Source organism: Vidua macroura, chromosome 23, assembly GCF_024509145.1.
Source record: "Vidua macroura isolate BioBank_ID:100142 chromosome 23, ASM2450914v1, whole genome shotgun sequence".
NCBI classification, from domain to species: Eukaryota; Metazoa; Chordata; class Aves; order Passeriformes; family Viduidae; genus Vidua; species Vidua macroura.
Window position 1 is genome coordinate 3,145,976 of NC_071593.1, and position 13,057 is coordinate 3,159,032.

Sequence of the window (13,057 nt, forward strand, 5' to 3'; positions counted from 1 at the left end):
AGCTATTTCAAGACAGAGCTGTCCCATACTTGCAAGTGGGAGAAATAACAAGACTTCCTAAGTCATACCAACTAGACTTTTATATACTTTGAACTAACGCACTAATTTCAGTGCTTAATACCCACCATTTCATTTCACATTTTATTCAAGAAACAAAGTGATTAGCAAAACCAATAAAATAACAGAAGACCCTTATATTTTCCCTCTAAATGTGCATAAATCAGTTGCAAAACTAATTCTTATCAATAAAGCTTGGTATGAGTTCAGCTCACCTGGGCTCACTGCATAATTAGATTATGCAGAACAATATAATTTAAATTTCCCTCCCTGTTTATTAAACAATATCTGTACTGTAGTCAGAATCATGTCCAACCCTGACCTATTTGGAGCACTTGATCATGATGAGTGGGATATTAAAATGTAAACAAGCCTTCTGATGAAAAACATTTTCCAATTGCTATGTCAGTCTTTCCCTACAAAAAAGTGACTACCCTTCACAAACTTCCTAATATAAAAATCTTGGTCAAAAATCTTAAATCTTCAAATGTTATTAGTAGTGAAAAGCTACATAAACATACTGCTTGATTATTAAGATATCAAAACTGTAGGTTTAACATGTACACTGAGCTAGAATCACAAAAAAGGAACAATACTTAAGAGAAATATACTCCTATTGCTTGTATATTTTAAAGGTTATTTAAACAGAAACCAGACATGAACTGGGAATCAAAATCCTACCTCACAGCAGGAAGTGAGTGCATTGGTGATTAACCAGCACCGAACCCACCACACTCATCAGTGCATTGGTTGGGAAATCTTAAAATTGGAGAAATCTTAAATTGGCAAACTAAAACCACTACACCAACGTTACTGTGTTCAGTGGGAAGAGAATGCAAATGATGGGCTTTTCTCCCCTACAAACACAAGGCATAAATGTGTAATGTTTCCTAGAAATGTCCTCTTTTATACAATCCTGGGAGCCTTCCAGTCTTCCATTATCTTTCATATTGACAATATTCTCTGTCACTCAAAATATATTAAATTTTCAAGAACTCAGAAGCAACCAGACTTTCCCCATCTTCTCATAAAAAATTGAAGAAGAAACCCTTTATTTTAATAGAGCCTTTTCAAGCGGTCCCAAACTTATCCATAAGGGAACACACACATTTCCTATTGCCAGAATGCATCCCAAGCATAATAGAGAAACTTGATTTTTGCAATAAAGCAGCTTGTATGCCAAATCTAGACAAGATAAACTCTTATTTTTTTCAGTCTCTTCATGTTTGCTTAGAAAGATTCTGTATATGACAGATTTTACCAGCCTCAGCCAAGCTTGTTTTTCCTTCTGAAGAAGAGCTGAGAGTTGCTTCTAGGATTGGAAAGTGCTGCTACTTTGTGGAGACTTGGGGGAACAGATAATCCACTGGCAAAAGGAATTGGCTTTGATGGCCATTTTCCCCAGGTCTATGATTTATTTGTCTTGAAGCATCCCCCAGTCCTTGACTCCAGAAATCTCAGAAAACCAATGCATGTCCATCATGCCACTAAAAAGTATTAGCATTCTGGGAACAAATATGTTTGAGAAACTGACAGCAGGAAAGAACTGTTTTCAATAAAGACTTGTGATGATTGAGTGCTTCCAGGGCAGAGCAGCCCCTTTGGCTTCCAACAAGAAGACACCACATTGCTCACAGGCATCAAAACTGGCCAAATTCCCAATCTTGGTATAAATGCTTGCAAATCAAATAAAAACATTCATCAGTTTTGGAAGAAAAAAAATCAGTGAAAAACGTTACAATAAATTTCTTAGCTAACCCTGCTGCTTAGGCTGCAAAAGGTTTTGTATCACCTATTTTTTATTAACCAGAAAGCAGAGAAGAAAAAAATTGCTAAGTAGGATATTTAGCAAAAAAAGGTGAAACATAGAGCCAGTCTTTGTGTATTGGTTATGCAAAGAGGGGATGCCTTAAATAAAAAAGAAATCACAAATCACTAAAGAAAGCAGGAAGTAGCAGTGTTTTGTTTCTTATAGAGCCCTCTCCCCTGTTCCATATAATTTCAGAGATTAACAACACAATCCCGACCATATAGTAGAGTAAATGTTGGAGCATTGTGAACATCTCCAAAGCCAAAGGTGAACAGTTTCACACTTCCTGGGAGGGAAAAGCAGTATTTCAGAGCTCCAAAACAGTGTGGACTCCACAATGGGCCAGCTGAGAGCTGATGAGAGCCTTTGCCACCTCGGCAAGCAGCAGGAATTCCAGGTTCTAAGCATTTCCAGATGCATATTAAGGGGTTTGCAACGAATGGCTACCAAATAAATAGCCACAGGGCACTGAGCTTTTCTTCTTGCCTCAGCTTTGCATACACCTGCCAGAACAGCTTCCCAGAGAAGGCAATCATTTAAACTCACCTCTAATTTAATCTGCCCCTCCAGGGACAGGAGATAACTGGTTCTAATCAAGTAATAATGATATATTTGAATTTAGTAACATCAATTAACATTATAAACCTATGGCACATACAAATTGAAACCATGATTAGCCTCAGTTCTCCCAACCACTTCAGAACTATATTATGAATAAAGTAAAAAAGGATTTGTCTCATGTTCTTGAATTTATGATCTTGTCTTTTTAGCTATCATGTACCACAGTACTTCCACATACAAAAGATAATGGAGGAAAACTAGGGTGATGGATTTCAGGGCAAATGATGCTCAATTTCTCCATCAGTATTGTGGAAAGGAAAGAACAGGACCCACTCAGTAATCATGGAACGCATTTCTCCAGAGCTATACCCCAAACTTTACCTCTTTACAAAATGTACCAGGATCCTGAATTCAAACCATAAGTAGAACAGTACAGAACAGCAGAACAGCTTTTGTCAGCTCCAGCTCCTGACCTAACCTGGCAATGACTACCATCTGTAGCTACTGCCACCTCAGTGACCATATTCAGTTCTCCATGAAACTGGGAAAGACCCATTTTTCAAATACTCATAAAGAAGTCAAATTCCACTAAGGCTGATATCTCTGCCAAGGGATGTCTCTGCCCAAATCTCTTTTAATGCTTTCTCTAAAATAATGACAGATGGGAAGATTTGTGCTTTTCCATTCCTGCACAATATGTCTGTTGTCACCCTCTTACACAGAACAAAGTATTCTCTCTTAAAACAGGTAAATCAAAGTACCTGGAAGAAAGATGGTTTGCATTTGGATATACAAATTAGAAGCTGAATCCAAAATAAAACCCTGTCTGTCTTATTTGCAATTAAATATTCCAGTTGAGAGAAGGGATTTGGAGGCCTTTTTGTGTGTTTTGTAACATGCGTGTTCAATTGAATCTTGGATCCTTTCAAATTTTATATAAAGAGGAAATGCATGGACCTGCAAGTGGCTCCCCTCTTCCACATCTGTCCAAGACAGTAGAGCCATGGTGAGTGGGAGCAGCAGCTGAATGGATTGAAGTCCTGTGTAACACAATGGGGGTGTTGGCTTTTTGGGGCAGAGAAGCAGAGTCTGGCCTGTCCTATTTTCTGTTCCAACTTTGACAAAAACATGTTTCTCATCTCAGGAAGCCAGTGAAGAATTTGCCCCTGGGAATCACAGAAGCTCCAGCTGGAAGAGGGCTCAGACAGGATTAGAGGCAGAACAAAAAGGTCAGGCTTTCATCTGTGTGCAGTGGCACTTTCTTGTCTGAAGTAGAAAGAGCAATTTTGCTATGGAAGGTTTCTGGAATGTTCATGACAAAAATTGACTGAAGCCTATGGTCTGCTATGGAGGTTCCCTCTGTGCTTTAAACAAATTGTACTTGCATATCTCTGGCAATATCTCAGCTCACCAATCCCACACAGTGGCCTCACTAGCTGACACAACAGACTCAGTTGTTTCTCTTGAGCACAGCACACAGGCAGTCAGTCACCCACAAGACAACTGCTTGTTTGGAGACTCTAACTCTGACCTCCTCATAAAGATGCCCTTTTCCTTTTCTATGAAAATTCAGGCTTAAAAGACACCTGCATTCATATTCCACTCCTGCAGTGCTTTGATGACTTCATCTCCCAGCATCTTCACACTCTTGTGGGTCTGTTTTGGAGAAAAATTATTAGCCAGCCCCAGTGAAAATCAGAGGCAATAACAAAGCATCAAGCAACAAGTGTATCAGAGCTGAGGGGGAAGAGAAACTGCATCAACAAGCAATTGTGCTTTCTATTTCTTTAAAAGCAAGTGTCAGGTCAGCAAGGCTTTTCTAATGGTTCCTAATCAAGCAGAAATCCTGCAGCCACTTTGGATCAGCAAAAGAAGCCAAGATGGGATAGTGTGTGTCAGTTGGGTTTGTCCTAATGTCCTTTGTAAGAAGTGCAAGATTAGCTTTCTTTTGTTTCCTTGGACATCAAGAAGCTTTCACAGCACTTATGCAAAGAGCAGATACATGAGGCATTTAATCCTTTATTTCATCTTATTTCTGCCCATTATCATAATCAGAAATTTCGCAGGAAGATGCAAGAACCCACATGCTAGGCAATTACAGAGCAGCTGGCCTGAGGAGCAAAAACTTATCCAGAAGGATCTAGAAGTAAGCCTGCAGACCTTTGGGAAAAGGCTGCACCTTTGCTGAGATGGTTTTATTTGGAGATCAAGCTGCTATAGTAAAATTCGGAACTGTTAAAGATATAAAAGAGATGGGGAAGTTGCCATCTCAGCCAGCTGAGACTGGACTAATACTCTGAACATCTAAAAATTTAAGATTTACTCTAAAATCTACTGTTTATGTAACTACGGGTATTTTAATTAACCATAGATTTTCCTCTCAAAATCCTGTTAATAAACTGGCCTCCCTAACTGGAGTTAGATCACATTGCCTGTAAAAACAACCACCCTGTGTCAATTTTACATAGATTCTCACCATTACTTAATGTCCTTTCACTTGCCCACTATGAATAAACAGAGGAGTGAGTTTTTACTTACACATTCTGCAGATTTCATTTCATCCCACCCTTAGATATCCCATTTCTAAAAGAACAGCAGTGGATTTTACAACATTAATAGTGCAGAGAAACCAGTATCCTGAGAGAAGATTATTAGATGCTTTACTAATTAATTTATTAAAACACTGTCTAAATTAAGAAATAATGCAATCATAGAGTTACCCCTACAACTTCTGGGGTTGTAGCAGGACTTGTAGCAGCCAGGGCTACCTTCCAGGGAGTTACCTTCCTTGAGCTTCTATAAACTCACACATTTTGAACAGCCTTTTCACATTCTGGCTCTCTAATGCTCTCATGTTATTTAAGTGCCAGAACTAGTCACCAAGAGGGCTCCAATCCAATAGGCAAGAATTGCTGGAAATTCTTCTCATTTCCTAGCCCTCTCCTACACCCCTTCAAGACAGAACTGAGGGAAGTCTCTCCTGCTCTCCTCAGCCTTTCCTGGCTGAAACCTGCTCCAATTTCACCCTGTAAATACCTGATATGAACAGATGAACTGGGAGGGGCCAGCAAGCTCTTCATAGTTTCAGGGGGGTGGAGGTAAACAGAAAAATAGTATATAAGATGCTTTGAGACAGACTTCTAAAGTGCATTGACTCTGACAGGAGGTGTCTGAAAAAAGCCGCTTCCTCAGGCTCCACCTTCAGAGACTCACTTCATTGGAAGCAAGGAAGGTACCAGGCTGCTGCAGGAAATTTTATACCTATCCCAGCTGCATTCAGACTACTGCAGTCAGCTGGAAGGTTTCTGTTGCTGTAAGCAAAAATGCCAGCAAGACCCACGGTTCAGCTGGCATGGCTCTGCATTGTCACTGTGTCTGTGACGATCTACCCAGCACTGCTGCAGAAACCTCCCAAGAGGAGAACGATCAATGGGAATGCACAGCTGAAGATGCCGGGCTGCTGTGAGGAGATCAAGGAGCTCAAGCTGCAGGTAGCCAACCTGAGCAGAATGCTGCAGGAGCTGAGCAGGAAGCAGGAGGGGGACTGGGTGAATGTGGTGATGCAGGTGATGGAGCTGGAAGGGAGCGCCAAGCAGATGGAGTCCCGCCTCATCGACGCTGAGAGCAAATACTCCGAAATGAACAACCAGATAGACATCATGCAACTCCAGGCTGCTCAGATGGTCACACAAACATCAGCTGGTAAGGAGGGAGTCACCAAGCTCCCAGATACACCTCTCAATGCACAACTAATGACAAGTTCCTAGTGCTAGCACGTCCTGCTAACGTGGTTAGCAAGCATGCACACTGAAAACTGCTGCTTAGGCAGTGACCCTGAGAAAACTAGCTTGAATTTCTTCATCTGTATTTCTGTATCTATGTCTGTTTTTAAGAAGTGAAGAAACTGAACAGGTATTGCATTTCTATAGTGAGGAATTCAGTCTAATATTGCATTTTCTGAGCACTACACTACTAAAAGAATGGGAGCTGGCTTGGTAAGGGAATGGCTCTGGCAGTAATAACCTCGGAGCTCACAGTGCTGACAGGAGACTAGAAATTGTTAAAACAATTAGAAATGCTCTCCAGGAATTACTAAAGATTTGTAGTTGTATCTTTATGACTATCTCTGAACCAGAGTAAAAAAAAGAGTCCATTATTTTTGAATGATAATTCTTAAAAATTCAAGGCTGTAGATTGAATACAAACTGTGATATAGGATACAAACTGTGATTCATACCTAGCCAGACCACAGTTAAATTTTTCAAAATTCTCTTCCCTGAGGGAAAATGTCATTGCACACAGTGATTGCACAGGCCTGTACTCAGTGTGGAATGCAGGTGCATTTTTAGGTCAGCTACCTGTAAAGGCACTTCTAGAAGAAAGCATCCTCTTTGCTGACTTTTCTCTTCAAATGAAATTCACTGCAAAGAGCTTCAATTGTCTCAGTCTCAAGTGGATTTGCCAAAGACTTCATTTGGATTTTTTTTAACATTAAGGAAAAACTTCTAAATCTATTTACTTACTTCTTCCTCTAAAATAGTTGCACCTGGTTAGTTTTGACACATCACTATTTACAAAATGCCTTAAAAAAGTTACACCATAACAAGTCTCTTCGAAGCTGAAAAAAAACAGTTACACACAGCAGAAACTGGCCCAGAAGGTATTTAAGACAGATGTGTCTCACCTCACCAGGTAAGAGACGTTTTTGAAAACTGTCAGACATTATAAAGCCTTGCTTCAGCTCATTTATCCTCCTCAAAACAGCTATGCATTTTACCATCTTCAAGTCAGCTCCTGCACCAGGAGGAAAAGAGGCTTTCACAGACTGACTGACTGCAGTTAAAAGGCATCTTCTCTGTCACAGATGCCAGTGCAGAAAAGGGCTGAACAAATATCCCTCATCCACAAACTTGGCCAACCTGTTCACTCACTCAAAACAGACACCTGGCAGCAGGCCTGGCCATTTCATTGGATGAGTCTTTATTACTTGGTAGGGGGTCAGCAAATATACTTTCCAGCACAGACACACAGTGGCAATGTGATGAGAAAGCAGAGGTGTCTTTTTTGCAAAGCAGAGGTTAAAAAAAAATCAAAATAAATAAATTCATAGAAATCACAAAATCCCAGTTTTACAAGACCTTTTGCCAATGCATACACTACTCATAACAAAGCCATTTCAGGAAAACATTAGACTTGTGGAAAGCCTTCCTCATTACTCCTTGTACTACAAACTACACTTTGCAGAAAGCACCTTCACAGAAGAGGAGTTCTTGCTGCTCAGATTCTCACTTTCTGGTTCTGATTCAAGTAGATGCTGTTTATGACTGCTCATCACTTTACCAGAGGAACTACCGAATTTCTGGTGTTTACAAGCTACCTCCTGATGAATTTTTGGGAATTCCAGATCTGGAGGTAAGGCTATTCAATACACAATGTATATTACATGTCTTTTAAAATATAAACAAGAAACACCTCTCTACAGAGATGAAAAAAGCACACACAAGTTTTGGTACCCTGTACTGCCATCAGCATCTTTATGTAAGCAAACTTAAAGGATGGAAAGAGTGTATGTACATTTAAGAGAGAAAATAGAAAAAGGGTTTATCTAATAATTTTTTGCCATAGAAGTTTCTTCAGGTGGTGAAATCTGGAACAATGTCTTGTGCTAAGAGAACTGAATCTTCCTAAGTCTACTGACAAGTAACCAGTGCCTTTTTTTTCCTGTTCCAGGTGTTCTGTGACATGGAGACAGATGGAGGTGGCTGGACTGTCATCCAAAGACGTAAAGTTGGTTTGACATCATTCAATAGGGACTGGAAACAATACAGGGAAGGATTTGGCAATATTAAGGGAGATTTTTGGCTGGGAAATGAAAATATCTACCGGCTTTCACGACGCCCCACTGTTCTGCGAGTAGAGTTGGAGGTAATTAATAAGCTCTTAATTTCAGCAGCAAAAGGCTTTTTTATTCCCCAGTACCAGATACCATCTCCTATCTCTACAGGAGGCCCAAAGAATTTGCATGCTTTAATTACAAGAGAAGGAAGTAGGATCAACCTAGGAATACATTCAAACACAAGACAGAAGTGTGTTCTCCCTTGTGCAAAGTCTGTGGCACAACCTTCTGTCTGCACACACATTGTGTCTTCGGAACGTGTGGGGTTCTTTGCAGAAGCCACTGCAGGCAGAGATCAAACTGCTGATCATCTCAGATTTAAAAATTCAAAAAGAGATGTCCCATTAAGTTTTCAAGCCTCTGAGTCTTTTCATTTTACAGCACTTCCTTCCAGCCTGGCTACAAGAGTTTGCATTGTATTATCCTCAATTTCTTCAGTCGGTTAAAGGCTTGGATTTGACTTAGACTAGTTTATAGTTGGTACAATAGCTTTGAGGGATGGGATATGTATAAACTGAAAGGCTTAGTATCTAAAGAGAGGAAAAAAATTACTTGAGGCAGCAAGCCGACACAAGGATATTGAATGCAAGAGCTGCACATCATGTTTCCCACATATTGTACAATACAGGGCAGATAAGACTTGGAAGTTTCATCTTTGCTCTAGAAAGTTCCTTTGCCTTAACAGAGCAGTTTTTGCAGTCTTGAGACAGTAAAAATGTATGTGTATAATCATGGACGTTGGAGTCTTTTCCGTAACCGTTCTAACAGGAGTGAGTTCTCCCCTGTTCCGTGCAGGACTGGGAAGGCAACACACGCTATGCCCAATACCGGCAATTCACCCTGAGCAATGAAATAAACAGCTACCGCCTGTTTGTGGGGAATTACACCGGGAACACCGGCCGCGATTCTCTGCGCTACCACAACAACACAGCCTTCAGCACAAAGGACAAGGACAACGACAAGTGTGTGGATGACTGTGCCCAGTTCCGTAAAGGTAAAACACACAAGCCCCTTCCTGTCCCGAGAGAGCTGCTTGGGTCAGTTGTAGGGAGCCCAAAACTCCCTCCTTCCATGCAACTAGGGACACCTGAATGGCAAATCAAGGGAGACGTGGCCAGTTCCGGAAAATACACTTATGTGGGAAATCTGGCAGTTAAAGCTGATTTACAAAGAGCCAGACTGTGTATTACAGACATCAGTACTCTTAAAATAACTGTGTGCTCTCCCCTACACACAGTTACCCAGTCCATTATAGTATCTGCCAGACTATTTCACATGTTTGTGAAATAAACATAATACATAAATACATAAAATACAGTGATACAGGAAGTTATTTCTTAATATCTATCAGGTTCTTATTTTTTCTTATATTTTTGTAAGTTTTCAAAACCTAGTATTAGGCACCTGTAATTCTTCTCCTGTATTCACCTCCACAATCAGCTTAACCTGTGATTTTTATTACAACCCTAATACAAACCTCTAATGGGGTTACTCTCTTAATTTAATTTAGTATCTTTGAGTTCTGTAAAAAATAATTATAGTCATTACATCTTGCTCTTTAATTTCCCCATTGTGTCCCACACAACATGCAAATAAAACTGTTGATATCAGTCTCAATAAATACTCAGAGAGTTCAGGAACTTTTTAAACACCTTTGAATTTAAACACCTGTGAATTACCCAGATTAATTTCCTATGCTAATTCACTGAGTCAGAAACACGTCAAGGAAATATTCTAAGAGGAATGAGCAACTAAATGAAAAGCTACTGGACTAATTTGACTATAGAGCTGTAATGCCTTTAAATTCCTAAATATCTATGTTAAGTTTTAAATCTACCTGCAACCTCAACTATCAGAGCCACGGGCTCCAGGGATTAAATGCTGCATTCTGCTCACCGTCCTCTGGAACAAGTAGTAATTGTTAATATAAATGACTCACCAGGAATCTATTATGTTTCCTGACAAGGTGGATATTGGTACAACTGCTGCACAGATTCCAACCTGAACGGGGTTTACTACCGCAAAGGAGAGCACACCAAGAACATGGATGGCATCACCTGGTACGGATGGCACGGCTCCACCTATTCACTCAAGAGAGTGGAGATGAAGATCCGGCCAGAGGATTTCAAACCATAGGAGAAATCAACGTTTGATTGTACAGCTACATGACATCACCACGCAAAAGGTGGGCAATAAACAGCCAAATAGTGTTTCATTTCACCCAATACATGCAGCAGCTATGCACTGGTGATGTACACAAACACTGCGACACCAGTCACAGCCACCAGTATTATCAGGACTCGGGCTTGTTTCCTCCTCTTCAGGCTCTTTCCAAAGGGAAAAATATTGTGTTAGAGTAGCTTAGAACTGAATGCACTTATAGCACCTTCAGAAAACCTATGGCTGTGTTTTCACTAGCAGTGTGATTACTGGGTTGCCTTAGTACTATTAACCAGATAGGCAGGGACTGAAAAGCAAAAGCCTCTTGGCTTCCTTTCCTTCAGTGTCTGGAGCAAGCACTGCTAAGCAACTTCTTTCAAGAAGTACTCAAACCACAAAAGTTATAGACTCATTTCAAGCCAGAGGAATCAATCAGAAGTGTCCTCGATGCACCTTTCTTTAGTGTATAGTAAGTGGCTTACTTTCCCACAGATGAAAGAACAAAGCTCAAAAGTGTTGTGTTAATTAGCATTGTCCAGATTCTCCCCTGAAGTTTTACTGCCACCTCCTGCTGCTGCCTCAAATAATCCCCACTGAAGGCTGTCCTAACAGATAGCAACACTGGAGGAGGATTTGTCCCATGGGCCCTCCAATGTTTATTTGTACTGACACAGATCACCTAAATGCTGATAAACTAGAAAAGCAACTTTCTAGGCTGTCCCTAAACTATGTTCAGGTTAGAATACAAACATGCTGTATGTCAGTAAGGTTGAGTGAGCAGCAGGTTAGCAAAAAAAGTCCAGATGTAGCCAAAGAACTCAGATCCAACACTTAAAACCACTGTATTCATGAGCAGAACACTAGTACACACCAGAGAATCCTTAAGTGCCAAAAGTAAGGGAATGTTTGCTAGCACAGCAGACAGAGTATCAAAATCTGTTTTGAAAACTACCCCAGTTGGAAGTTACCTAGAGATAGTCTGTCAAAAATAGTAAACTTCTCCCTCACATAACACAGTGTTAAAGATAACAGTTAAAAAAGAATGAGACTCCTCCTATAGCCCTACCATTGTTTGAATATGTTGGAAAAGATCATTATAATTAATATATCTATTTTTATTCACCTTGAAGAGAGTTTGAATCTAGATTAGGTTGTTCAGTCCTGTGTGAAATGGAAGATAAAGGTGTCTTGGGAATTTACATATGTTCATAAGGCAATTTTCAACTGTGTGGAACTATAATTGGAACTATTTTAACTGTTGTCTATAATGGATTTTTAAAAGTTTCTAAAACTTTTTCATTTCTAATAAATTGTTTCATTTTTAAGTGTGCTTTACGTCAATTCTTTGCTCCTTAACTTGCTTTTTGATACACAAAAAAACAACTGTATGAGCAACTGAGACCAAGAAAAAAATACACTGAATTCTGTATTTATCTCAATAACATGAGGCAGAACGAAGGGTGAAAAAATAATAGAGGAGAAAAAAATTGGAAAACACAATTCCAAGGAAGTAGAAGGGTTGAAAAATTCACTGCATAAAGACAAAGTTAAGTTTTTGCTCAACCAAAATCAATTTGCTCATCTCAAATAGCTGAGCTAACATTTCTGTGATATAAATAGAGATTTACATTTTAAAACATCAAATCCTCTGCAGGTATTTCAGGCTAACACCTGTGTCACTGACCAAGCTCAGAAACAACACATAATTTATAGTATCTTCTGTTTGACATCAGAGCAATGAGACCTATCTAAGCTAAATCAGCAGAATGCGATGAGAAATTTTAATTAAGAACTTCAACTTTTCTGACTTATTTATATGCAGGTGTAGAAAGCTGTCTCATTTAACCATTTCATGACACTCCATAGTGAACTGGAAGGGTGAGAGAGGGGAATCATAACTTTTTCCTGTACTTCTTCCTGCAAAACTTCCCTGGGCTTCTATCATAGTTTTAACCACACAGTCAAAGGACAGAACTCAGCAGTTAAAATTGCACATTTGCAAGTAGTTTAACAACATCTTGTGACAGAATGAAGTCCTAAGAACTGCCTAGATTAATTCTAGTGGTATCTTAAATTGTAGCTTCTGCAAGAGCAGAAATCTCACCAGTTGTGGTCCTACCTGATGAGAGACTCTAGAATAGCTGGGGTGGGACCTTTTTGAAATTCCAGCTCTTTGTAGTGAAGGGCCTTAGCATATGCTCGACATTTGGCAGCTCTTTCCCCCAGAAGGACAATGCCATTGTCATCTCTCAAAGGCAGTGGGCCCTGGGAAGGAGCACACACATCCAAAACAGGATGAGCATTACAAAGCAGTCATGAACTCCACACAGAATAGCCACAATAGCACTAAAAGGCATCCCAACAGCATCTCTACCTTGTCACTGTGCTCCATGAATTCTGCCAAGTTCAGTAGAGTCTGAGTGACTTCTGCAATATCCTGAGAAGTCAAGGCCAACTCAATGCTTCGGATCAGCTCATCCTGCTGGTCTTCATTCAGTTCAGACCAGCATGAAACAAAAGCAGCATTGAAGAGGTCTCTGGGGAGGAACACAAAAGACAGTGTGAGGTGGGGG

General features: G+C 40.0%; 2 protein-coding genes across 5 annotated transcripts in view; one reads left to right on the plus strand and one right to left on the minus strand.

Moving 5' to 3' along the window:
- The window catches only part of MTOR (mechanistic target of rapamycin kinase), a 63,122-nt gene that overhangs the window by 30,927 nt on the left and 19,138 nt on the right, over nucleotides 1-13,057 (minus strand). For all 3 annotated transcript variants that reach the window (XM_053997433.1, XM_053997435.1, XM_053997434.1), the window contains 2 exons: nucleotides 12,859-13,021; nucleotides 12,604-12,749 (listed from right to left, as the gene is read on the minus strand). In XM_053997433.1, coding sequence (XP_053853408.1) covers nucleotides 12,604-12,749; nucleotides 12,859-13,021 — 309 coding nt within the window. The remainder of the gene's footprint in view (nucleotides 1-12,603; nucleotides 12,750-12,858; nucleotides 13,022-13,057) is intronic.
- On the plus strand, nucleotides 5,394-11,809 carry ANGPTL7 (angiopoietin like 7). 2 transcript variants are annotated; one of them, XM_053997436.1, is made up of 5 exons: nucleotides 5,394-6,130; nucleotides 7,737-7,840; nucleotides 8,159-8,353; nucleotides 9,120-9,318; nucleotides 10,291-11,809. In XM_053997436.1, the coding sequence occupies exons 1-5, from the start codon at nucleotides 5,752-5,754 to the stop codon at nucleotides 10,458-10,460; spliced, it is 1,047 nt and encodes a 348-aa protein (XP_053853411.1). In that variant the 5' UTR covers nucleotides 5,394-5,751; the 3' UTR covers nucleotides 10,461-11,809. The 2 variants fall into 2 exon arrangements, with proteins under 2 accessions (XP_053853411.1, XP_053853412.1); XM_053997437.1 differs by having other exon boundaries at nucleotides 7,740-7,840.

Bases quoted from the DNA above. Each gene is read 5' to 3' on its own strand.
- ANGPTL7 (XM_053997436.1), top strand. From the start codon at position 5,752: ATGCCAGCAAGACCCACGGTTCAGCTGGCATGGCTCTGCATTGTCACT. The intron at 6,131-7,736 runs GTAAGGAGGGAG...TTCTGATTCAAG, and splicing joins GGTCACACAAACATCAGCTG to TAGATGCTGTTTATGACTGC. The intron at 8,354-9,119 runs GTAATTAATAAG...TGTTCCGTGCAG, and splicing joins TTCTGCGAGTAGAGTTGGAG to GACTGGGAAGGCAACACACG.